Below are 25,585 nucleotides of genomic sequence, written 5' to 3'. Positions count from 1 at the left end.
GGCGTATTATTTGGAGCGAAGAGTGAAAGTCGTAAAAACTGAGCCCACAAGAACGTGACGCACGTGCGGGTTTTTTTCAATTTTTCCACATTTGGAATTTTTTTTCAGCTTCGCAGTACACGGCATGTTAAAATAAATAACGTTACGGAAAGTAAAATTTGTTACGCACAAAATAAGCCCTCACACAGGTCTGTACACGGAAAAATGAAAAAGTTATGGATTTTTGAAGTTGGAGAGCGAGAAATGAGCCGAAAAACCCTCAGTCCTTAAGAGGTTAACAGATCATGGAGGAGACATACAACAAAATATGACAGCGTAAATACATAGTCATATGGAACAGTAGTAGTGAAGACCCTACTCCCAAGAGCTTGCTATCTATGAGGGTTAAAGGGTGAAACAACAAATACAATGGAATACAAATATTTTTCTAATATATTGTTCTTTAATGTCTAGAAAGATCTGATTTACCATTAAAACATTAGCCAAATTCTCAATCTCAAACCTGTCTTTTCCCCTGTATGAATTTTTTTGATGTCTAACAAAACCTGGTCTACAGTTAAATCATCTCCCACATTGCAAGAATAAAAATGGTCTCTACCGTGTGTGAATTTTCAGGTGTTTAAGAAGTCCAGCTTTCTGATTAAAACATTTACCACATTCCGAGCATGAAAATGGCTTCTCCCCTGTGTGAATTCTCTGATGTACAACAAGAGCTGATTTCTGTATAAAACATTTCCCACATTGTAAACATGAAAACGGCTTTTCCCCTGTGTGACATCTTTGATGCGTAACAAGTTCTGATTTCTGTATAAAGCATTTCCCACATTGTAAACATGAAAATGGTTTCTCCCCTGTGTGACTTCTCTGATGGCTAACAAGACCAGATTTGTTGTTAAAACATTTCCCACATTCTGAACATGTAAATGGCTTCTCCCCTGTGTGACATCTTTGATGTACAACAAGCGTTGATTTCTGGGCAAAACATTTCCCACATTCTGAACATGTATACGGCTTCTCCCCTGTGTGAATTCGCTCGTGTATAACTAGAGCTGATTTATCATTAAAATTTTTACCACATGCTGGACAAGAAAATGGCTTATTTCCTGTGTGATTTCTCTCATGTCTAGTAAGCTTTGCTTTCTCCATGAAACATTTCCCACATTTTGTGCATGAAAACCTTTTTTTCCCAATATGAATTTTTTCATGTTTAACAAGATTTGCTTTTAGGTTAAAGGATTTGCCACATTCTAAGCATGAAAATGGCTTTTCCCCAGTGTGGATTCTCTGATGCTTAACAAGAATTGTTTTCAGGTTAAAAGATTTGCCACATTCTGAACATGAATATGGCTTCTCCCCTGTGTGAGTTCTCTGATGTATAACAAGAGATGATTTCTCAATAAAACATTTCTCGCATTCTGTACATTTAAATGGCTTCTCCCCGGTGTGAATTTTCTGATGTTTAACAAGATTTGATTTGTAGTTAAAACATTTCCCACATTCTGAGCATGAAAATGGCTCCTCCCCTGTATGAAGTTTTAAATGTGTAGACAGCATCCATTTACGGCTAAAACTTTTCCCACATTCTGAACATTGAAAGGGCTTCTCCCCAGTGTGACTTCGCTCGTGTATAGCTAGAACTGATTTATCATTAAATTTTTTACCACATTCTGAACATGTAAATGGCTTCTCCCCAGTGTGAGATTTCTGATGTTTAACAAGATTTGATTTGTAGTCATAACATTTCCCACATTCTAAACATGAAAATTCCCCCACGTCATTTCTTTTATGTACAACATTTCTGCGACTTTTATTTGGCTTCCCAGTCTGTGATGAATTAGTAGATTGAACCTGTGGGATAGGATCACATGATCGATCTTCGAGGGCTGAGGGTAAATCTGGGATCTTGTTTTGCTTATCAGATGGATCCTGTACTTTGCCATGACCTTCTGCTGTGAAATCTGGTGATATTAGACGTCCCTCTGGGCTTCTGGTGCTGTCCTCTGACAAGAAAAAAATAGAGGTAATTAATTTGGTTTAATCTAGACCAAAACAAGTTCCAATCTGACGGAAGACCGCATTGCAGGAACTAGTATATTTATAAGGTTTCCCACTTAAAGCTCAAGCCAGAAAATGTATTATTATTATTTATGTTTAGTTTGTGTGTGTTTGTGTGGGGATGATTAACAACCAGTTTTAGGAAATATTTGGGGAGCCTATTTATAGAACTGTACAGATTATCTGATGGCCTTATATGATGAACTGATCCTGCCCCTGGAGCCTTATAGTTATCTGGGAGGCTATAAATCCAGACTAAACTTAAAAGAACATAAAGTAATGATAATAATATGGAGCTGTTAATGGGGACCTCAAGAGGAACTACAACGCTTAGGGTCTTATTGCTGGTGCAGTGTAAGGCCCGTGGCCAACATAGACCTCATGGATAGAAAAGTGAAAACAAGAGAGGAGTCTTCATGTTGTGTAGTGATGTTCTTTGGATCTACCTGTAGGAAACACATCCAGAGACTGAATTCCTTCTTTACATACAGATAATGAAAGGACGTGTGGATTTAGTCCTGTCTATTACCTGCTGATGTGCGGGGCTGGTGGTCCTCCATCATGACGTCCTTGTACACATCTTTGTGTCCTTCTAAATACTCCCACTCCTCCATGGAGAAATAGACAGCCACATCCTGACACCTTATAGGAACCTGACACACACAATGATCCCGTCATCACCCAGATCCCTTCATAGCGTTACTGTATAATGTCCCAGCATTCCCAGCAGTGTCACCTCTCCAGTCAGCAGCTCCATCATCTTGTGGGTGACTTCTAGGATCTTCTGCTCATTGATGTCATCATGTATCAGGGGGTGAGGTGGAGGAGCCGGGATTGGGCTCAGGGTTCTCCCCCGTCCTTCATACACAGGGGCCTGACAGCGCCCACTAGAGGTCTTCTTCACTACTGTGTAATCCTGGTTATGGAGAGACACATTGATAAATCTCCCTCCATACATTTCCAGAATCTCTCACCTCTCCAGTCCTATCATCTGTTATTCCCATAGATAATGATGTCATGTGACCTCATCACAATCTCTCACCTCTCCAGTAATATAGAAGAGAATCTCTAGGGTGAGGTTTATTATTCTCTCTGACATCTTGACTCTGTCCATCGTTGATGGGTCAGTGAGGAAATTTTTCTTTAGAACCTGAATGGTAAAGAATGTAAGTAGACAAATTCATATACAAAAATATAACGTTATTGGATATATGGAAAGGAAATATTTAAAAATGTCTAATATATAAAGCTTAGTGTATGTATGTATGTATGTCCTCCAAACAAATCTGTACCGTCGCGTTTACAATCACCAAATTTTGCACATCCACTCCCAGGGAATGTGATAGATTAGGTTTAGAGTTTTCACCCTGCACTTTCCAAAATACACTTATTAACACCCATATACAGAATCCATTGTCTGCTGGCTGCTGTGGCAGTTAGAAGCTGAGCCGTGATTGGTAGGAGTATAAGGCCTCATGCACACGAACATTTGCCCGCTCGGATACCTTTGATAGGATATCAAAATATCACAATGATATACTGCATTAACTTCATAAAAAGATGTATAAAAGTGCATACATACTCCATCTTAGTGATAATTAAACATGTGTACACCAGTTCATAGTCACGCAGCTGTGTAGATACCCGATGTCCCGTCTGTGTATGCGGTAAAGCACATGGGTCCGCGTCTCCTGCAATGAAGTGCGCGTTGATCTTTGTAAAGGGCAGTCGTGCAGTAACACCAGTAATCTATCATATCGGTTCTTCTTGGTTTGTGTAGAATGTAGATAATAATCTCTTGTATACAGAAGGTCGATGATCTCTTTACCCACCCCATAAAAAATAGTAGCCACAATGTGGCCATAGATAGAGCATGCTCTTTCTTTTAGCAGCTCGGAACTGTGAGCACTTGTTCTCACCGTACCGAGCCCGGGCCATAGCCGTCTATGAAAGATGTATCTATGACCCCCAGACGGTCTTGTGAATGAGGCTTAAGACAGCTTATGTGGGAGGTAATATGGATAGAGATAGACAGAGAGAGAAAGGGCGACAGACAGAAAGACAGTCAGATAAAGAGAGACCGTCAGACATATAGAGAGACATTATACACACACATATATAAAGAGAGAGAGAAAATATATATAGTACAGATAGCAATATATAACTGGTATGTGTGTCTATATGTCCACTAAAGGAATCTGCACCATTGTGTTTACAATCAATAAATTTTTCACAGCCACTCCCTGTGACTTAAGGAACGTCATAGACAAGGTTTTGAGTTGAAATTTTACCCAACATATACAGGATCTATTGTCTGCTGGCTGTTGTGGTGGTTATCAACCAATCACAGCTCACTTGAATAAACCTCACCTTTGATACTGAAAATTGGAGGAATATTACTATGGTACAAAGATAAGCTCCATGGGAAGCTGACATTGGTGCCTTCATAGTCACCCCACAAACACTTCTCTCAGATCACAACCAGCTGCTTCGATACATTAAGTCTACCAACAAACCATATTTATAAAAAAAACGTCAGCAGATCGCCCTCTTCTGCCTCCCACCATACTTCAAATGGTCCAAAATATTGGCTTCAAGATATAGACAGCCCAAATAGCCCAGAAGTCAAGGAAAAGTTCCAGAACTTCTACACAACCTTGTATGAGATTAACCAACATTGGGTAAACCAAGCCATGACAGACCTCAACCATACACTGTACAAAATGGCAGAAATGTCTGATGTAAGGAGACTAATCACAAGAGGTCAAAAAGCAAAATGCATGAACAACTGTGCAGATGGAAGGTCCTTCCAACGGCATCCAACAAGAAACACAAAGACCCAAATAATGCCAGCCTGAAGGAAGCCTTCAACACCATACAACATCAATACAGGTCCATACTCCGGAAAAACAAATTTACCCACATCTCCAAAAAGCTCACCCACTTCCAAATGCCCTCCAGGACAGCTCATTCTGAGAACTATGGCACCACACGGGCAGTGAGGGGCAGTAAAGTAACCTCCATACCCAGGATGGCAACATCTGGCACCATTATGTCAAGGAACTGTAGAAAGATATGCCAACACAGGAATTAAACCAAGAACCAGAAAGACATCAGAACAAAACTAGAAGCCCTTAAAGAAAAAAATCAAAGACATTCAACACCCTGTGGATTCCTACATAACCCTGCAGGAGATAACACAGAGCATCTCTCCTATAAGATGTAAAAAAGCTGATGGCCCAAGCGACATTCTACAAGAGATGATAAGATAGTCCTCCTGAAATACATATCCAAGATAAACACTTAAACATTGTGCTAAGTGCTGCCTACTTAACACAGAGCTGGAACCAATGCCTCATAACCTCATACACAAGAGTGGGGACAGGTATGACCCGTCTAACTACTGAGGGATCTGTGTTAGTAGTAACCTGGGAAAGCTGTTCAATAGTGTCCTGAATAGAAGGATCTCCAGCTTCCTCCTCCCGCACAAGAGCCAAGCAGGGTTCATGCCAAACCATCGTACCACTGATCACCTCTATACCCTGCACAGCCCCATCCAGAACCACGTACACATGATAAAGCGGGGAAGGATATTTGCTTGTTTTGTGGATTTTAAAAAGCCTTTGACTCCTGAGTGTGGCACCCAGGACTGTTCCTGAAAATGCTGGAGAGTGGAATAGGTGGGAAAATGTATCATATCATCAAGAGCTCCTACAATGAGACTACCTGCAATGTGATGGTAAACATAAGGAGAACAGCCTATTTCCAGCATAAGCAAGGATCAGACAGGGCTGCTGCCTAAGTTCAACGCTCTTCACCACCTACATCAATGAGCTGGCTGCACCCCTGAACGCATTCTCCACACCAGGACTCTACATGACACCAAGGTGAAATTTCTTCTACATGCCAATGCCCTTCTAATATTGTCACCTACTAAGAGAGGTCTTCAAGATAAACTAAAAATATTGGAGAAATTTAGCACCACCTGGGCACCATCCATAAACCTAAATTAAACCAATGTCATGGTGTTCGAAAGGAGAAATGCAAGAGTGGCCTGGCTCCTCTCTTTCACACTATACAGGTGCCCACTGACAGTCATTGACAGGTACCAACTTGGGCCTAGAAATCGTCCCGACCAGGCCTACAGAACCTACGGTGCAATCAATAGGCGATAGTACAGACTCAAACCCCCGGTGACAGTCTGGACAAAAAATTTTGATAGCATCATATTCCCTATCCTTCTGTATGGCAGTGAGGTCTCAGGCACACATACATACCCAGACTGGTCATGGTAGGACTCCAGTCCAGCCAAAATATTTTACCGGGAGTTCTGAAAAAACTTTCTCCAAGTCTATCGGAGCAACTCAAACAGCAGCTGTAGAGGAGAACTGGGATCTTGAGCCGCTACAGACTGAGTGCCTAAAACTCGGCCATGGAGTCTGGCCAGCACAGACAGGATGGGGTTCACTTCCTGCTACACTGCTCCAAATACTCAGCAGTGAGGGACACTCACTTCAGGAGACTCTCAGATCTCCTCCTGGATTTCATTTCATCCATCCTGATGGAGGAAGAGGAGACCACAATGGCCATAGCCGCAGAATATGTCACTGCCTGCCATAGGCTGAGAGACATGTGAAATACCATGGACTGAGACATATATGATACCATGGACTACTATAAACCCCCCCCCCCCCCATGTCCCTCATCAACCTGAACCCCACCCCATCCCCCACAACACCATATTTTGCAAATGCTTTGGCAATGCAAACTTGTATTTAGCCCTACCAGTAAAGTTATTTTGATTTGATATATAGATAGACATACAGATAGAGATAGACAGTCACTATCCCAGGCGACAGGGGGGGGCTGATGGCTACAGCTTGTATAATATATATATAACTGGCACTTACCTCTGCTGTCTATACAAATGGTTAATGGTTACTTTGTATGTATCTCAGCCTCTATAATACTTCCAAGTATCCGGCTGATAGTCCCCGATGTACAAATAATCGCAAATAAATCATGTCTGATAGAACAAGCCTTGTCCTACAATGCTGGTGGGAAAATACCTTTAACCGGGGTATCCTGAATGTGTTAATGATGGATATGCCCCCAGTAATCCTGATATTACTGGTGACCTCTCACCTCCTCCTGCAGCGCAATTCAACAAATTCAATACTACTTTGGAGTTACAGGACCTGTGATGATGTCATAGTCATGTGACCATTTCCATGTGTGGGAGGAGTCATTACGATCACATGATCAGATGTTGCCTTCTGCTGTGCATGTGCAGGACTCTGTTGCTGAATGAGCTCAGGGTTATGTGACGTACAACGCCTCTTTCAGACGAGGGGGTTTTTCACCTCCCTTTGGATGGTAGTGTCGTTTGAGAAGTCCATATCTTTGGTTCTTTAGTACCTACAAGATTTTTGTGTCATCTGACAGAGAAGAATCTAATCCGTCATATCTCACCAAGTTTACAGATCTGTAAGCTAAAGAGCGCTTGTTAGTCACAAAGCCATAATTCTGAGGTAATGTGAAAGATGAGGTTCTTATCTTTAATATGACACCAGCAATATGTTTTTGTTTAATAAAGAGCAGAAGATTGGGACTTCTGAATTTTGGGGGAGATTTTTTAGAGGTAAACAGGTAAGATCTCACATAACATAAACAAATGCAGCCGTAGTCCTCATGCCGTCGAATGTATGCTTTCCCGGGCCGTAGCCCGTGCAGGAAACAAAAGGAGTGCGTGCTACTCACCCCTCCCCTCTCCATATAGAAGTGTGGGGCCGGTGCTGTAGTAGGCGAAATATAGGATGTGTCTTGGTGGGGTGAAACAATGGCCCACATGGACTTCTGACATTAATGTGGTGGACAGTGCAGTAGAGTTTGTTACATGTATTTATGTGAAATCTACACCAGAATTCTGGCATACATTGCACAGTAAACCTGCGCCAATGTGTGTATCGTGACCGGGCACCATAGTTATCATTGCGGACCGATAATTGCAGCCAGATATTGGTCCCCATTACGTTTGTGTGCAAACGTTAGTATGTAGATTCCTGACGGCAGGCTTCCTTAAAAACCTTTTTTATGAAAAAACAATTCTTCATTTTGCCATATTTTGACACTAATAACTTTTTTATACTTTAACACTTTTTCCGGGATGTGATGATATTTACATTGATGCCATTGCTAACTTTTTATTTACATTTTTTGCATTGCAAATGACAAAAAAGTGGCCTTTCGGATATTTTCGGTTACGGAATAACATTAATAGACCGGGACTTTTGGGAAGAGGCGATATCTGACATGTTTATGAATGTTTATTGTTTTTTTTAATCTAATTGATCCTGCTATGTACTGCCTTACTACAGTGTAGAAGTATATGGCATTTTTGCCACCAGCACATTTTAGCAGATCTGCAGAAATTGCATGTTCTAGGGTCATATAAAGACCCAAGCTGTCATGGTGATGGAACATCGCTCTCCGATGACTTCATAGGGAGCGATGATCACTGGAAAGATTACAGTGATTTGCTGGTGGCATGTAAATGCTTAACAGCCGCAATCAGTAGCAGGGTTCTGCTAGTTAACAGTAATGTTTGCTGCAATTTGCTGGTAGGTATGGAGATGGCTTTGCCTGTGAATGTCAGGGTTCTGGGTCTGTGGACCCTCTAGACTACCGTGGGAGATGGTACTAGCTGACACTAAGTGGCACCTGGTCTTCAACAAAGCCCACCGCAAAGCGGGATTGCCTTGCAGCGGCGGGGTGCCACCAGGTTGTTTCACAGATGCGACTAGCCCACGGTGGCAGCCAAGGTAGTAATGCAGGACACAGTCCGAGCCTGGGGTTACAGCGGGAGAACAGCGCTGGAAGGAGCACTGGAACTCACAGCAGGAACACAGGAGCAGGATCACGGAACAGTAACGCAGGAACAGACTGGAACAAGGGAACAGAAACACAGGAGCAGGATCACGGGAACACAGGAACTGGAACACTCAGGAACACTGGAATGTAGGAGGGAATGTTTTGAAGATCCGGCGGCGAATGATGGGAGCCGCCGGATAATAAAGCAGACCCAGAAGTGGCCAGCGCCAATCACCTGTGCCCTCTGAGTGCCGGCGTGCGTGTGCCCTAGGGCAGCGGGGCCTAGGCCGGATGGGAGCAGGAGTGTGGAGAGGTAAGTTCAGAGCCAGGGCAGCGCCACGGAGAGGGGCACCCGTGAAAGTAAGTCTTCCTCATACACCCCTTGCCACACACTGACTTACTGTTATGACGGTTTACAGAAGGGGTAAGTAAATGACTTATAGCTTCTGTATATGTTAATGAATTGAACACATCTCATATCACTGGAAATCAGCTGCTGCGCAGTCCGTCACTGTCTGTTTATACACTGACAAACAGGGCAGCGCCAGCCTCTATATACTAACAGAGACCAACAGTGCAGAGCCAGCCTCTATATACTAACAGAGACCAACAGTGCAGAGCCAGCCTCTATATACTAACATAGACCAACAGTGCAGAGCCAGCCTCTATATACTAACATAGACCAACAGTGCAGCGTCAGCCTCTATATACCAACGTAGACCAACAGTGCAGAGCCAGCCTCTATATACTAACAGAGACCAACAGTGCAGAGCCAGCCTCTATATACTAACAGAGACCAACAGTGCAGAGCCAGCCTCTATATACTAACATAGACCAACAGTGCAGAGCCAGCCTCTATATACTAACATAGACCAACAGTGCAGCGTCAGCCTCTATATACCAACATAGACCAACAGTGCAGAGCCAGCCTCTATATACTAACAGAGACCAACAGTGCAGAGCCAGCCTCTATATACTAACAGAGACCAATAGTGCAGAGCCAGCCTCTATATACTAACATAGACCAACAGTGCAGCGTCAGCCTCTATATACTAACAGAGACCAATAGTGCAGGGCCAGCCTCTATATACTAACATAGACCAACAGTGCAGCGTCAGCCTCTATATACCAACGTAGACCAACAGTGCAGAGCCAGCCTCTATATACTAACAGAGACCAACAGTGCAGAGCCAGCCTCTATATACTAACAGAGACCAACAGTGCAGAGCCAGCCTCTATATACTAACATAAACCAACAGTGCAGAGCCAGCCTCTATATACTAACATAGACCAACAGTGCAGCGTCAGCCTCTATATACCAACATAGACCAACAGTGCAGAGCCAGCCTCTATATACTAACAGAGACCAACAGTGCAGAGCCAGCCTCTATATACTAACAGAGACCAACAGTGCAGAGCCAGCCTCTACATACTAACAGAGACCAACAGTGCAGAGCCAGCCTCTATATACTAACATAGACCAACAGTGCAGAGCCAGCCTCTATATACTAACATAGACCAACAGTGCAGCGTCAGCCTCTATATACTAACAGAGACCAACAGTGCAGGGCCAGCCTCTATATACTAACAGAGACCAAGAGTGCAGCGTCAGCCTCTATATACCAACATAGACCAACAGTGCAGCGTCAGCCTCTATATACCAACATAGACCAACAGTGCAGAGCCAGCCTGTATATACTAACAGAATGAACATTATAAATTCATTCCCTAATTTGTGTCATTTTGATTAACAGTATAATATGTATAGTCTCAGGCAGAGGGAGCGACTATGGCGATGTTTTTAGAGTGTAAAAGAAGATTTTTTTTCTATTTTATTGGTAAATATTAACCCCCTAAGGACAAAGCCCATTTTCGTGTTTCCATTTTTCACTCCCCAGTGTGATTAGGGAGATACCAAATTTATATACCGTATGTACTCTTGTATAAGCCCACTCGAGCATAAGCCAAGACCCCCAGTAGTATATAGCCACCCAGCTCCCAGTAGTATACAACCAGCCAGCCCCCTGTAGTATACAGCAAGCCTGCCCCATGTAGTATACAGCCAGCCCAGCCTGCCCCCTGTAGTATACAGCCAGCCTGCCCCCAGTAGTATACAGCCAGCCCGGCCTGCCCCCTGTAGTATACAGCCAGCCCAGCCTGCCCCCTGTAGTATACAGCCAGTCCAGCCTGCCCCCTGTAGTATACAGTCAGCCCGGCCTGCCCCCTGTAGTATACAGCCAGCCCATAAAAAAAAAAAACATTAACTTGTATACTCACCGTCTGGCTCAGCACGGCTCCCCGATGTCCCCGATGTCGGTGCGGCTCCTCTTCTTTTATCCGTCTTCTGTACAGCCGGCAGGGACGTGGCCATGTTATCTCCTGAGCGGCGCATACTATGACGTCAGCAGCAGCCGCGTCATAGTATGCGCCGGCCAGGAAGATAATATGGCCACGTCCCTGCCGGCTGTACAGAAGACGGATGAAAGAAGAGCCGCAGGGAAGACAGAAGAGGAGCCACGCCAACATCAAGGAGCCGCGCTGACATCGGGGAGCCGCGCTGAGCATCAGGGCCACCGGGGTGAGTATATAAGTTTTTTTTTTAATTGACTTGTGTATTTTTTTTTTGTGCTGAAAACTCGGCTTTCTAAATTTTTTAATTTAGAATTTTTAAAAAATGAAAATCTTGTACAATAAAAATATTCATTTTTCCACATTCTGAGGTTGATAACTTTATCATATTTTGGTTACGGAGCTGTGGGAGGGGTCATTGTTTGCAGGATGAGATTACATTTTCATTGTTACCATTTTGAGAACTGTACGACTTTTTGGTCACTTTTTATAAAAATGTTTGCAAAATGGCAAAACAGGGCGATTTGGGGACTGTTTTCCATTATGGGGTTCACCACTGGGAATAACCGATTTTATATTTTAATTGGACAACATGTTAATGATTTCCATTTTTTTAAATTTTTATATCAGTTCTATTGAAAGGCAGATGATTTGAACTATTAGGTTTGTATAAAAAATTTTCCTATTGTATTTTTAGACCCCCTAGGGTACTTGAATCCTAAGGGGTCTGATTGATTCTAAGATATATTCTGCAATACTACTACATTGCACTATATGTGCATTTTCCTTGCTTGTAAAATGGAAATAGATCCAAGCACCACGGTTAAAACTCTTGATTTATTTAATACATTTAAAATCGGACAGATTGATGTTGCCATCCATACTGGCTGACGTGTGTCAGGCAAATAAACAAATAGCGTGCCCTTAGTCATACCCTGAGCATTTTCCTACTGATCTATAACAATGTGCTACATAGACCCCTGGCTGTCACATTACATATTTTCCCAGAATCCTCTAGTGGAGCACCCACGACTAGAAGACTCCCCACACCAACACGGCTGCCTTCATTGGTAGTCTCCGTAAGGAGAACTCTTACTTCTGGTCATTGACGTCTTTTAAGGTCTGGTCAGAAAGGGTTTAAATTGTGGTTTGTTTATTGACATGTGTTCATTGTTTATCAGAATACAAAAAATAGTAAAACAGTAAGAAAAAGTTTTCACCGCTAGCAGGAACGTAGATCAGGTGTGACTGGGGGGTGGAGTGCGTGGAATCCAATGCGCTGGTCCGGCTGCCAGGGAGAACAATATACAAAAAGCTTTTGGGGCTCCAGCATTTCCTATGTATCAAATCCACATGGTTTTTGGGTAACTGTTTTAATATTTTCTATTTGAGAAGTAGTTTTTACAACAATTTAACATTTAAATAAAGCAATACAATTGTTATAGTAAACGGGATCTAAAGCTGTCATCACAACCAATCAGAGTGGGGGGACCAAAGATTGAAATCAGGATGAATATGCAGTATAAATGTGATTGGTGTTCATGGCGGGTATATGCTGTATAATACAGCAGACACTCACCCTGATGGGAAGGGGCCAACTCGTGAGCATGATTTATGTTTTAATGTTAAGAAATATGAAACGAAACTTACTACAAATGAGACAATTTTCCAAGTTCTTGTAGTGTTCTTCCATGATAGGGGGATCATCTGACCATTGCGGGTCCAATCGCAATTGCCGATCACAGTTTATAGTGGTGTGAACCTTTGTTCTGCCTCATTTCTGCCTCCAAATTGTTTGGATTGTGAGTTCTTTGAGGTTTATTTAGAAGTGTAACAACACCATCATCAGAGATAACAGCCTTGCAACCCCTCCTCAGCGAAACTCAGATCCCTGTAGGACCACAACCTGCTGTTTGCTGTAAGAAGCAACTTTCTTTTCTACATTTAAGATTCAGTTAATATTTATTATGTGAATATTTCTCATGATCAACAAGCAACATACATTTCTTACATCTTCGTCATGAAAATAGTTCCCCTTTGTGACTTCTTTGATGTCTAATAAGATTTGCATTGGCCATAAAACTTTTCCCACATTCTGAGCATGGAAATGGCTTCGCACCAGTGTGAATTGTTTGATGTCGAAGAAGATATGATTTGACGGTAAAACATTTCCCACAGAATGAGCACGAGAATGGCTTCAGCCCCGTGTGGCTTCTCTCATGTTTAACTAGATTTGATTTATCAGTAAAACATCTCCCACATTCTAAACATGAAAATGGCTTCTCCCCTGTGTGAATTCTCTCATGTTTGGCAAGACCTGATTTTTGGTTAAAACGTTTCCCACATTCTGAACATGAAAATGGCTTCTCCCCTGTGTGAATTCTCTCATGTTTAGCAAGACATGATTTTTGGTTAAAACATTTCCCACATTCTGAGCATGAAAATGGCTTCTCCCCTGTGTGTAGTCGCAGATGTGTAAGAAGAGTTGATTTCTTGTTAAAACATTTCCCACATTCTGAACATGGAAAAAGCTTCTCCCCTGTGTGGATTCTTTGTTTTTCAACTTCTCTCCTTGGACTTTGATTTTGCTTCCCAGTCTCTGATGAAGTCGAGGATGGGACACTTATAATATAATTAGGTAATAAAACTTTGCTTTGAAAGGTGGAGGATATATCTGAGATATTGTCACGCTCTTCACATGCATTTTGTATGATTTCATCTAACTTAAAGACTGAAGACATCAGTTGTCCCTCTGAGCTCCAGAAACAGTCAGCTGCAAAATAAAAAAAATTGTTATTTTTAGTTTATCCTTCACACAATGTTATTTGACCTAAAAAATTTGTTGGGAAAACAAGGTCAACTTCTGCTGTCAGGCTTTCTGACGAGGATTTGGACCGTCACACCCCAAGGTCCATTTGGAATGTTAAGAAAGTCTCTTCCTCTCATCGTTTGTGGAGCATACTAGTTACAGAAAAAAAGACTTGCCCATCTCCCATCAATTACAATGGAAGGATGATTTTACCAACAAAATATGTTGTGTGAATGAGCATTTAACAATAAATTGGAAGGCATGTAGCAAAATGTAATCATTTCTGGAAAAAAAACAGATCAAAATAAAATAGTACATCTCAGGCCAAAGGGGAGTATTTTCATGAGACTTTTTGGATGGTGGAATTATCAACAGGAGAGTGCTCAACTGGCCTGCGGATAAGAGGGCAATCCGAGGGGCAGATCCAAATAAAGTATAACAGGTACCAGGCACAACATTTTTAGGAATTAAGATTTAATTGTACTTCACCAAAACTTACTAATTGCACCCTCAGGCATTCCAGTACTGGGTGTTCCATAATGCTCCTGGTTCCTGTTATGAATTGGGAGGCTCGGTACCGCTAGAACCGATCAGCAGCCAGGAGATCTGAGTGTTTGGAAATTTTAATCTTCACCTTCACCTATAGTGGTGCCAAGCCTCCCAAGAGCCTAGTGGAATATGTTTTGTTCCTGTTCTAGCTGGTGAGTGCTCATTACTGCAAACTAATCTCATGTGAAGGGATTAGAAGCACAATTTTTAAAAAATGTATCTGCATAAAATTTTAATGACAGTTGTATTGAAATTGTAGTGTTGAATTAGAACGTAACTAAATCGGGTAAGAGAAAACCATAATATAAATAGTGACAGTACAGAGCAGAGAATACAACAACTAACTGCTAAACAATGGACTAATGTGTAATAATGAATCCATGTTCCGGGTCGCAGGCGCAACCGTGTGCCTCCCCGAGGCAGCACTCGCCTTCTCTCATTCCAGAGTTGTGCCTGTGGAGTGACATTGTGGTACCACACCGCAGGAATTCCAACTCTCTTTGCGGCAGGCTGAAAACCGGGTACCACTTAGATTCCTCTCCCATCATCACACAGTGCTACCTGCACATCGAGCTGATGCCTACACAGTTTGCCATGGAGAGGTCGAAGGTGGCATTTTTTTTTATCAGTTTGCTCCCCAGGACAGGAGACCCGGTCACGGTTGACATCACCACATTCTAGCAGAATTCCGGTCCGTCTTTAACCCTTTCACGACCCGTGACGTAATAGCACGTCACGGGTCGGCCGCGGGTGCATGGAGAGGGCTCACGCGCTGAGCCCTCTCCATAGCCGGTAAGTCTTTGCTGCATATTGCAGCAAAGGCTTACCGGTAACACCCGCGATCGGTGCTAGCACCGATCGCGGGTGTTTTCACCTCGATCGCCGCCGGCAATGCTGCCGGCGGCTTCAAAAGCATGGCGGCGCGTGGGCGCCGCCATCTTTTCGAGGATCGCCGCTCCCCGTGACGTCATCGGGGAGCGGCGATCCGTCGCCATGGTAACCTCGGGTCTCGCGAAGACCCGAGGCTACTTCTGGTTAACCCATGCATTACAATGTGCTATCAGCACATTGTAATGTATGAGGAGTAAAATCCCCATATACTGCCATACTGTAGTATGGCAGTATATGATAGGATCGTGCAGACCCCCTAGGGTTAAAGTACCCTAGGGAGTCTGAAAAGTACTAAAAATAAAAATAAAAAAAAGTTAAAAGAAAAAAAATTATAATAAAAAACCCTAAAAACTCAAATCACCCCCCTTTCCCTAGAACTGATATAAATATAAATAAACAGTAAAAATCATAAACACATTAGGTATCGCCGCGTCCGAAAATGCCCGATCTATCAAAATATGATAACGGTTTTTCACTGTGTTTAATCCCGTAACGGAAAATCGCGCCCAAATTCGAAAATGGCACTTTTTTTGTCATTTAAAAAAATTAAAAAATTCTATAAAAAGTGATCACAAGGTCGTACAGTCCTAAAATTGATAACATTGTAAACGTCATCAAAATCCGCAAAAAACGACACCACTCACAGCTCAGTACACCAAAGTATAAAAAAGTTATTAGCGCCAGAAGATGGCAAAATCCCAAAAAAATTTTTTGTACAGGAGGTTTTAATTTTTTTAAATGTATGAAAACATTATAAAACCTATACAAATTTGGTATCCCCGTAATCGTACCGACCCAAAGAATAAAGTAGACATGTCATTTGGGGCGCACAGTGAAATCCGTAACATCCAAGCCCACAAGAAAATGTCACAAATGCGTTTTTTTACCAATTTCACTGCATTTGGAATTTTTTTCCCGCTTCCTAGTACACGGCATGGAATATTCAATACCATCTCTATGAAGTGCAATTTGTTACGCAGAAAATAAGCCGTCACACAGCTCTGTACATGGAAAAATAAAAAAGTTATGGATTTTTGATCATGGGGAGTAAAAAATGAAAATGAAAAAACAAAAAAGGGCCAGGTCCTGAAAGGGTTAAGGAACCAGCCTGCTGAATTTGCCCTGTTGAATTTGCGCCAACGGGACTATGTGGTTCGATTCCACACCCTAGCTTGTGAGCTAACCTGGAATGAAGAGGCCTTGATTGGCACTTTTTTTTTTAAAAAAGGACTTTCGGGATGGATTAAAAACACCCTGTCTGCACAAGATCTGCCGACTTCTCTGAGTGGTCTCATACCTCTGGCCAATCAGATTGAGTGCTTGGAGGAACAGCGGCTTGAACAAGTGCAGACCAGGACCCGTTGCATGCCCCGCTTGGCTCCAGTCTTTCAAGAACCACCTCTGCTGCCCTCCGTGTCTGCTGCAGAGGAGCCCATGCAGGTGGATAGAGCTCGTCTTACACATCAAGAGCGTTTCAGACATAGACTGGAGCATCTCTACCTCTATTGTGCCAGTACTTTCTTGAGACTTGTCCAGCACGTCCACATCCCTGTTCTGCTCAACTGTGAGACAGGTAGCCAGTTCCAGGCTTCTGCCTTCTTGGATTTTGACTCTGCAGGAAACTTTGTGGATGCTGCCTTGGTCTCACAGCATCATCTACCTGTGATCCGTCTAGAGAAGCCGCTGGTCATTTCCTCCATCAGTGGGCAGATCCTCTGCAAGCCTCTTTTTATGTGCTACCCCCGTCTTTTGTTCTTCTTGGGCTTCCGTGGTTGCAGCACCACGCACCCGTGCTCAAATGGCAGATGCGGGAGGTCATGGTAGAAGGCCAGGCACGCTGTTAGGTGGAACCTCATCCTGTCTCCACCACAGCTTCTCCGGTGTCCTTCAGTCCTCTGGTGGGTCACTCTGGTCCTTTATATGGACTTTGCAGATGTCTTTTCGGAGAACCACACTGCCCCATGACTGCCCTATTGACATGATGCTGGGCACATCTCCGCCAAAGGATCTGGTGTATCCACTATCTGTGAGAGACCGCGGCTATGTCGGCCTATGTCAAGGAGAATTTACAAAAGCGGTTCATAAGCAAGTCCTCCTCTCCTGCCAGTGCCGATTTCTTCTTTGTGGACAAGAAGGAAGGCTCTATCCGCCCTTGCATTGACTATCGCAGACTTAATAAAGTGAAGAGCGGTGAAGAACTGCTACCCCAGGTCACAGAACTTTTCGATCGCCTACGTGGTGCAAAGGTTTTCACCACGTTGGACCTGGTATTCTCTGCAGACCATCGGGCCCATGTATGGCAAGTTCTCAGGCGCCTAGGGGCCAATCGCTTATATGCCAAGCTCGAGAAATGCCAATTTCCCCACAGTTTTCCTTACCTTGGCTAAATCATCTCTGATAAGGGACTACAGATGGATCAAACCAAGTTGTCTGTGATACTCCAGTGGTACTTCGCCCAGTAAGAATACATGCTATCCAGAGGTTCCTGGGCTTCGCTAACTACTACCGGCAGTTTATACTGCATTTTTCCTCTCCATTGTGACTCTGACTAGTAAAAATGCTGATCCAAAATTCTGGAGTCCCATGGCTGCAGAAGCTTTCTTCAAGCTGAAATCTGCCTTTGCCTCCCCTTCTGTTCTCACCTGGCTGGATACTTAGAAACCATTCCGGCTAAAGGTTGATGCCTCATCGGTTGGTGCTGGAGCCGTTCTCACCTAGAAAGGGCCCAAAGGTCAAACCCTCACTTGCGGCTTCATCTCTAAGACTTTCCTTCTTCAGCCACAGAGAGGAATTATTCCATAGGTGATTGGGTGCTTCTGGCCATAAAGCTAGCTTTGAAAAAATGGCGTTATCTTCTGGAAGGAGCTCGTCATCCAGTCTGTATATACATAGACCACAAGAATCTCCTATATCTCCAGACTGCTCAGCGCCTCAATCCTTGAAAGGCTCGTTGGACCCTTTTTTTCTCCTGCTTCAACTTCCTGATACATTTTGTCCTGCAGAGACAATGTAATTGGGGAAGAACCGGCTCCTAGACATATTGTTCTTCCTGAACGGCTGGATGTTGCTGCTCCTGTAAACCTACGGCAGCTTCCTCCTGGAAAGACCTATGTCCGACCTGCTCTTCGAAGGAGGATACGGACTTGGGGACATTGCTCTCGTGTGGCTGGGTACCCTGGGTTTCTACTGGTGGCAAGATCTGGTCAAGATCTTTTGTGAGCTCCTGCACTTCCTGTGCTCTTAAAAAGTCATCACGTCTCAAGCCAGCAGCCTGCCTTCCCGATACCCAGTTACCATGGACTTTGTTAAGGATCTTCCACCATCTTCTGGAAATCAGTCATCTAAGTTGTCACAGACCGGTTTTCTAAGATGTCCAATTTCGTTCATCTGCCTGGTCTGCTGGCATCTCCTCGTCTTGCCAGCATGTTCTTCCTCCACATCTTCCGGCTTCACCAACTCCCTCTACATATTGTATTGGACCGAGGGAGTCCAGTTTGTTCTGGCGTTCTCTGTGCAGGCAACTTAAAGTGAAACTGGACTTCTCATCTGCATACCATCCGCAGTCTAATGGACTAATGGAGGAAGTAAATCAGACTCTAGGCTGCTATCTCTGCCATTTTGTCTCTGCCCGACAGGACGACTGGTCCATTCTGTTGCCGTGGGCAGAGTTTTCCCATAATTCATTGGATTTTGAACTGCGAACTCCACCCCCTTCTTCATTGTCTACGGACAGCATCCATGCACACCTCTTCCTCTGTCTATGCCTTCCGATGTTCCTGCCATGGAGGAGTTGGTCCAAGATCTTAAGTCCATCTGGGAGCAAACTCGTCTTTCCCTACTTCAGGCGTCTGCCCAAACCAAAACACTGGCCGACAAAAAACGCAGGCTCCCTCCAATCTTCTCTCTGGGTGATAAAGTGTGGCTATCCTCCAGGTATGGCTGGCTGAAGATTCCCAGCTACATGCTCAGTCCTCGCTTCCTGGGTCCATTCGAGGTACTGAAATGCATTTATTCTGTGGCTTACAAGCTTCGTCTTCCGCCCACATGTGCACAAATTCCTTCCACGGCTTCCTGCAGAAATCTGTCATCCTGAATCACTTCTCCCGGCAACTACCCCCTCTTGCTCCCGAGGCCGATGCCACTGATCTCTTCAAGGTAAAAGAGGTCCTTGATATGAAGACGATCAGAGGGAAGCGATTCTATTTTGTCGACTGAAAGGGGATCGGGCAGGAGGAGAGGTTTTGGCATCATACTTTTTTGCACAGGTTCCTCCAGTCCAAGAAGAGGGGGAGGCCGTAAAGGGGGGTGTACTGTCACGAGTGCTCCTGCAACCCATGTTCTGGGTCGTAGGTGCACCCGTGTGCCTCCCCGTGCCCCGGGGCAGCACTCCCCTTCCCTCGTTCCAGCGGCGGTCCGCTTACTCCGGTGCGCACGTACCCGTCTGTATAGAGTGCTTGTGCCGGCATTCTAAGATTTAAAGGGAAAACGCATTGATAATAGGCACTGGCCGGCCTCCTTCTCTGTTAAATTCCCAGCCCCTTCCTGTGTCCCCTGCCGGATCTTTGTGTCTCATGCCTTTAAGAAAGCTTCCCTGTGTTATTCCTATGATTGTGATTTCCCGTAGTTACCTCTGCCGCCTGTCCTGACCTTCCGCTACGTCCCCAACTCTGATACCGTGCTGCCTGTCTTGACCTCCTCCCTGTCTCTGACGATTCTGCAGCTCGCCTTGGCCACCACTGTAGACTAATTTGTGCCTGTGAAGCAACCTGGTGGTACCACACCGCAGCAAGTCCAACCTGCTTTGCGGCGGGCTCTGGTGAAAATCGGGTTACGTCCATGGTGGTTCAGGGGGTCCACTACCCCTGAAGCCTGACAATCATGCTAAAAAAAAATGGTAGCTCACACTCACTACCTCTTTCTAGGGAAAATAACAGTTGTTGGCTTAATTATCTTGCTTGTCATTGCTCTTTATGGTGCGTATGTTTCCTTTTTTTGTAATGTTTAGAAAAAAATTTGAATCTTTTAATAAGAGAAGGCTCAAGTTTTAAAAAGAAACCACATACAATGAACACATTCCAATATTATGAAAGGACGTGTAGATTTACTCATGTCTATTACCTGCTGATGTGTTGGGCTGGTGGTCCTCCATCATAACGTCCTTGTACAGATCATTGTGTCCTTCTAAATACTCCCACTCCTCCATGGAGAAATAGACAGCCACATCCTGACATCTTATAGGAACCTGACACACACAATGATCCCGTCATCACCCAGATCCCTTCATAGCGTTACTGTATAATGTCCCAGCATTCCCAGCAGTGTCACCTCTCCAGTCAGCAGCTCCATCATCTTGTGGGTAAGATCTAGGATCTTCTGGTCATTGATGTCATCATGTATCAGGGGGTAAGGTGGAGGAGCCGGGATTGGGCTCAGGGTTCTCCCCTGTCCTTCATTCACAGAGGCCTGACAGCGCCCACTAGAGGTCTTCTTCACTACTTTGTATTCCTGGGTATGGAGAGAGACACATTGATAAATATCGCTCCATACATTTCCAGAATCTCTCACCTTTCCAGTGCTATATCATCACAATCTCTCACCTCTCCAGTCAGACAGTAGAGAATCTCTAAGGTGAGATTCAATACTTCATCCATCTTTTTCCCATCCATGTTAATTTGGGAAACTGTCATATAGAAGATGTCCTCTAAGGGGATTCTGTTTTATAGAAACCTGAAGAGAAAGAAGATGAAAAAGAGGAAACGTTTGAATAGATAAATTCCATACAAAATGAAGGAATACAACTTAAATTTTAACAACTTGTCAGAGCATCTCTGCATACTGTGTATAATACTATGTTAATACTTTAACCCCACCCCCAGCCACTCTCCTTTTTACTGTGCCCCATTCCCTAGCAGATCCCCTTCATACTGCGCCTCCCTCCCCCAGCTGCTCCCCTTCATACTGTGCCCCTTACGGAGCTGTTCTCAACCAGAAACAGACCAAAGTCGAACCCTCACCTGCGGCTTCTTCTCTAAGACCTTCTCAGCCGCAGAGAGGAATTATTCCATAGGTGATCGGGAGCTTTTGACCATAAAGCTAGCCTTGGAAGAATGGTGTTATTGTCTGGAAGGAGCTCGTCATCCAGTCTGTATCTACACTAACCATAAGAATCTCCTATATCTCCAGAATGCTCAGCGTCTCAACCCTCGACAAGATTGCTGGTCCCTTTTCTTCTCCTGCTTCATTTTCTTGATACAGTTTCATCCTGCAGAGAAGAACGTTAAGGCCGATGCCCTCTCTTGTGCCTTTGATGTCAGAAAGAACCCGCTCCTAGACACATTGTTCCTCCTGAATGACTGATTGTTGCCGTTCCTGTGGACCTACGGCAGCTTCTCCTGGCAAGACCTATGTCTGACCAGCTCTCTGTAAGCTCTAACTTGGGGACATTGTTCTCATGTGGCTGGGTACCCTGGGGTGCAAATATCTGTCGCTCTCATATCTCGTTTCTACTGGTGGCCAGATCTGGTCAAGGACGTTCAAGATTTTGTGAGTTCCTGCGCTTCCTGTGCCTGTAACAAGTCGTAACGTCTCAAGTCAGCAGGTCTGCTCCTGCATTGCCAATACCCAGTTCCCCGTGGACTCAAATAGCCATGGACCTTATTACAGATCTCCCATCTTCTTCCAGTAATACAGTCAACTGGGTGGTAAGATGTCCCACTTCAATCCTCTGCCTGGTCTACCCTTGTCTCACCAGCCTGTTCTTCCTCCACATCTTCCAGCTTCATGGACTCCCTCTGCACATTGTCTCGGATCGTGGGGTTCAGTTTGTTTCCTGCTTCTGCTGATCCCTGTGCAGTCAACTTCAAGTGAAGATAGATTTCTCTTCTGCGTACGATCTGCAGTCCAATGGACTAGTAGAGAGAGTTAACCATTCTCTGGGCTGTTATCTCCGTCATTTTGTCTCTGATCATCGTGAGCAGAATTTTCCTACAATACATTGGACTCTGAATCTGTTGGCTCCGCTCCCTTCTTCATTGTCTATGGACAGCACCCACGCCCTCCTCTTCCTTTTTCGGTGCCTTTGGATGTTCCTGCTGTGGAAGAGTTGGTCCAAGATCTTAAGTCTTGTATGAAGAGAAGAATGTGATGAGGGGCACTACACAATAGTTTTCACGTAATACATTTAGATTCTAGCGTATTCAATGCTGCCTGGAGATGTCAGCCATTAATGTAAGTGGATGTGGTGCTCTAGCTCGGATAGCAAATCCGTAGAGGTACAAAAAGTGGTAAAAAATAGAAGGAAAAAATAGAGCTGGCACTCACCGATAAAATTCCGGTACTTTAAAATACATAGTTGCGGGAGGGAGCAAGACTGCGGGAGACTGACCACGGGCGACGGTCCGTTTCGCGCTGTATCAGCGCTTAATCTTGCCTGGTTAGCCGGCGTCCGCACCTGCACTTGAACTAGTATCATAGCAACACATAAACAACATTACTGAGTGGTTAGCTCATACGGAAGGAGAAAGTGTCACGGGAAATACAACATCCGTTATGCAACCGGACTCAAGAGAATAGGAGTCATGATTGCACTTCGGAGGTAAGTATATTACAATGAGTTACAATGTATACAGAAAAAAATATATATATAACAAAGAAACTAAATAGAACACAGTAGAATATTTTTTGTAGGCTGTGTTTGTACATGATACTTAGTGTGTAAACATCATGTAAGAATTTTAACACTTTACGAAAAAGTAAAGTAGAAAAAGAATAGGAAAAAGTGGGAAACAATATCAGCGCAAGAAAAAGAGGAGAAGAAAAGTAGAGGGGGGAGAAAAAGAGAGGAAGAAGAGGAACAGGGGGCACGTTATTGGGGCTGTAATGACAGGAAGGGAAACGAGAATTAAAATAGCTTATAAAAAAATTATAAATGGTAAAATGTAATATATTAAAGAAACGCTCCCATTTCGTTCTTGTCATTCAGTCCCAATGGACCTAGAGCATTGGTTTTGATTATCCAAGAGGCCTCTCGTCTGAGAAGCATTTTTTGTCTGTCACCTCCGTTTGGGGGTACAGATACGACCTCTAGACCAGCAAAGGAGATCACATTCGGGTTATTGGAGTGTGTGTCTCTAATGTGTTCAATGAGACGAGGTGCCCCCTCTCCGGTCTTGATTGAATTGCGATGTTCTCGAAATGTAATGAACAATTTTCTGATCGTCTTAAGTCTATCTGGGAGCAGACTAGACTCTCCTTGCGCAGGCCTCCTCCGATGTTCTCTCCAGGTGATAAAGTGTGGCTGTCTCCCAGGTATTTCCAGTTGAAGATCCCCAGCTACAAACTTGGTCCACGTTTCTTGGGTCCATTCTGAGTGCTCCGCCTTCCTCCAACTATGCGCATCCCAAACTCCTTCCATGTCTCTCTTTTGAACCCAGGTTAGAAGGAACCAGTTCTTCCTTGTCGACTGGAAGGGGTTCGTGCCTGAGGAGAGCCTGAGGATAACGTCCTGGATGAGGGGGAGGCCGAAGGGGGAGGGTACTGTAACAGGTTCTCCTGCAACCCCTTTTCCGGGGCACAGACGCACCCATGTGCCTTCCTGTGTCCCCTCTCGTGTGCGTCAGGCTCACTCACCTGAACGCACACCAGCGCATTCTCCCCCGTAATCCGGCATGCATCTCTCCACCTCCTGGGGCGCGCACGTGCCAGTTTTTAAAGGGCCAGTGCGCTGCTTATTGGTCCTGGCCATTTCAGCTTTTTATATATAGCCGGCCTCTCCCTGCAAGCCCTGCCGGATCTTTGTGCTCTCATGCCATTGAAAAAGCTGCATTCCTTGCCCTGATTTCCTGTTGTGACCCCTGTTTCGTCCCTGACTTTGCTACTCTGCTGCCAGTCCTGACCTTTTGCCTTGCTCCCGACCTCGATCCATTGCTGCCTGTCTCGACCTACTGCCTCATGACTCTGTACCTCGCCTTGGCAACCACTGCAGACAAAGTAGAGCATGTGGAGCAAACTGGTGGTACCACACCGCAGCAAGTCCAACCCACTTTGGGTCAGTGCGAACACAAAGATATCAAATTTATATATACGTTTTACTAAGTTTTAGTAGATTTTTTAAAATGTAAATCTTTAATACAATTTTTTTTTCATTTTGCCATATTCAGAGGTCAATAAATTTTTAAAACATTGGTGTATGGAACTGTGTAATGCGGCATTTTTTGCAGGATGTTATAACGTTTACATTGATACCATTCTGAGAACTGTGTACTTTTTATTAAAATATGTGTTGAAAAAGTGGCATTTTGGACATTCGGGAGCTATTTTTCATTATGTGGGTTCACAAATGGCAGTAAATGTGGATATTTCCGACTTTTGGGACATGACAATATGTAACACGTTTATGGTTTTTTAAAATATATTTTTATCAGTTCTAGGGAAGATGGGTGATTTGAACATTTAGTTTTGCAAAATAAAATGTATACATTTTTTTTCCTATAGTATAGCAGTATATAGCATTTTTGCACAAGATCTGTTACACCGCTAACACAGGTCTTATATAGACCACAGGCGACGACATTACAGGGAACGCAGACCTCCGCCAAGACGGCGGAACCCACGCACTGCCGGGTGTATATACTAACGGCAGCTTTCTTGGCAACATGTGAAGGGTTTACAAACACCAGTGGGTATGGAGAGGGCTCGGCCCATGACGTTCCTGTATGCCCTGGTGGGGCAAAGGGTTAATTAACTAAAAAAAAAAACACCCGTACCCTTCAGCAGCGGGACAGCAGGATGACATCATATCATAGCACCTGCTGACCTCTGCTACCCACAGCAGAAGCCAAGGCACAGAGGTGGTGTAGAGAGATGATGTGCCTCTGGATCCGGGATGTTAAGGGTAACAAATTGAGAATCAACAAAAGCAAAAGCAACACACATACCTAGACCTGCAGGGCTGTGCAGTGCTCACCAGAGGTGGGAAATCAAAAGGGAACTCAAGGACCTGTGATGATGTCATAGTCATGTGACCAGTCACACATAGCAAGAGTTAGGCTCCGCCTGTGGGGT

General features: G+C 44.1%; 2 protein-coding genes and 1 pseudogene across 2 annotated transcripts in view; all 3 read right to left on the bottom strand.

The window, feature by feature from the left end:
* Nucleotides 1–25,585, bottom strand: part of LOC140065404 (uncharacterized) — a 106,033-nt gene that overhangs the window by 60,562 nt on the left and 19,886 nt on the right. The gene's annotated exons all lie outside the window — the stretch shown is intronic.
* Nucleotides 268–25,576, bottom strand: LOC140065431 (uncharacterized; annotated as a pseudogene).
* Nucleotides 2,724–7,319, bottom strand: LOC140065419 (oocyte zinc finger protein XlCOF29-like). The gene is made up of 3 exons (XM_072113041.1): nucleotides 7,254–7,319; nucleotides 3,098–3,205; nucleotides 2,724–2,971 (listed from the first exon to the last, which is right to left on the bottom strand). Exons 1-3 carry the CDS (start codon nucleotides 7,302–7,304, stop codon nucleotides 2,747–2,749), a joined length of 384 nt encoding a protein of 127 aa, XP_071969142.1. The 5' UTR covers nucleotides 7,305–7,319; the 3' UTR covers nucleotides 2,724–2,746.

Source organism: Engystomops pustulosus, chromosome 6, assembly GCF_040894005.1.
Source record: "Engystomops pustulosus chromosome 6, aEngPut4.maternal, whole genome shotgun sequence".
NCBI classification, from domain to species: Eukaryota; Metazoa; Chordata; class Amphibia; order Anura; family Leptodactylidae; genus Engystomops; species Engystomops pustulosus.
Note: the sequence above shows the minus strand (reverse complement) of the source record. Positions and strands in the feature narration are given on the sequence as shown.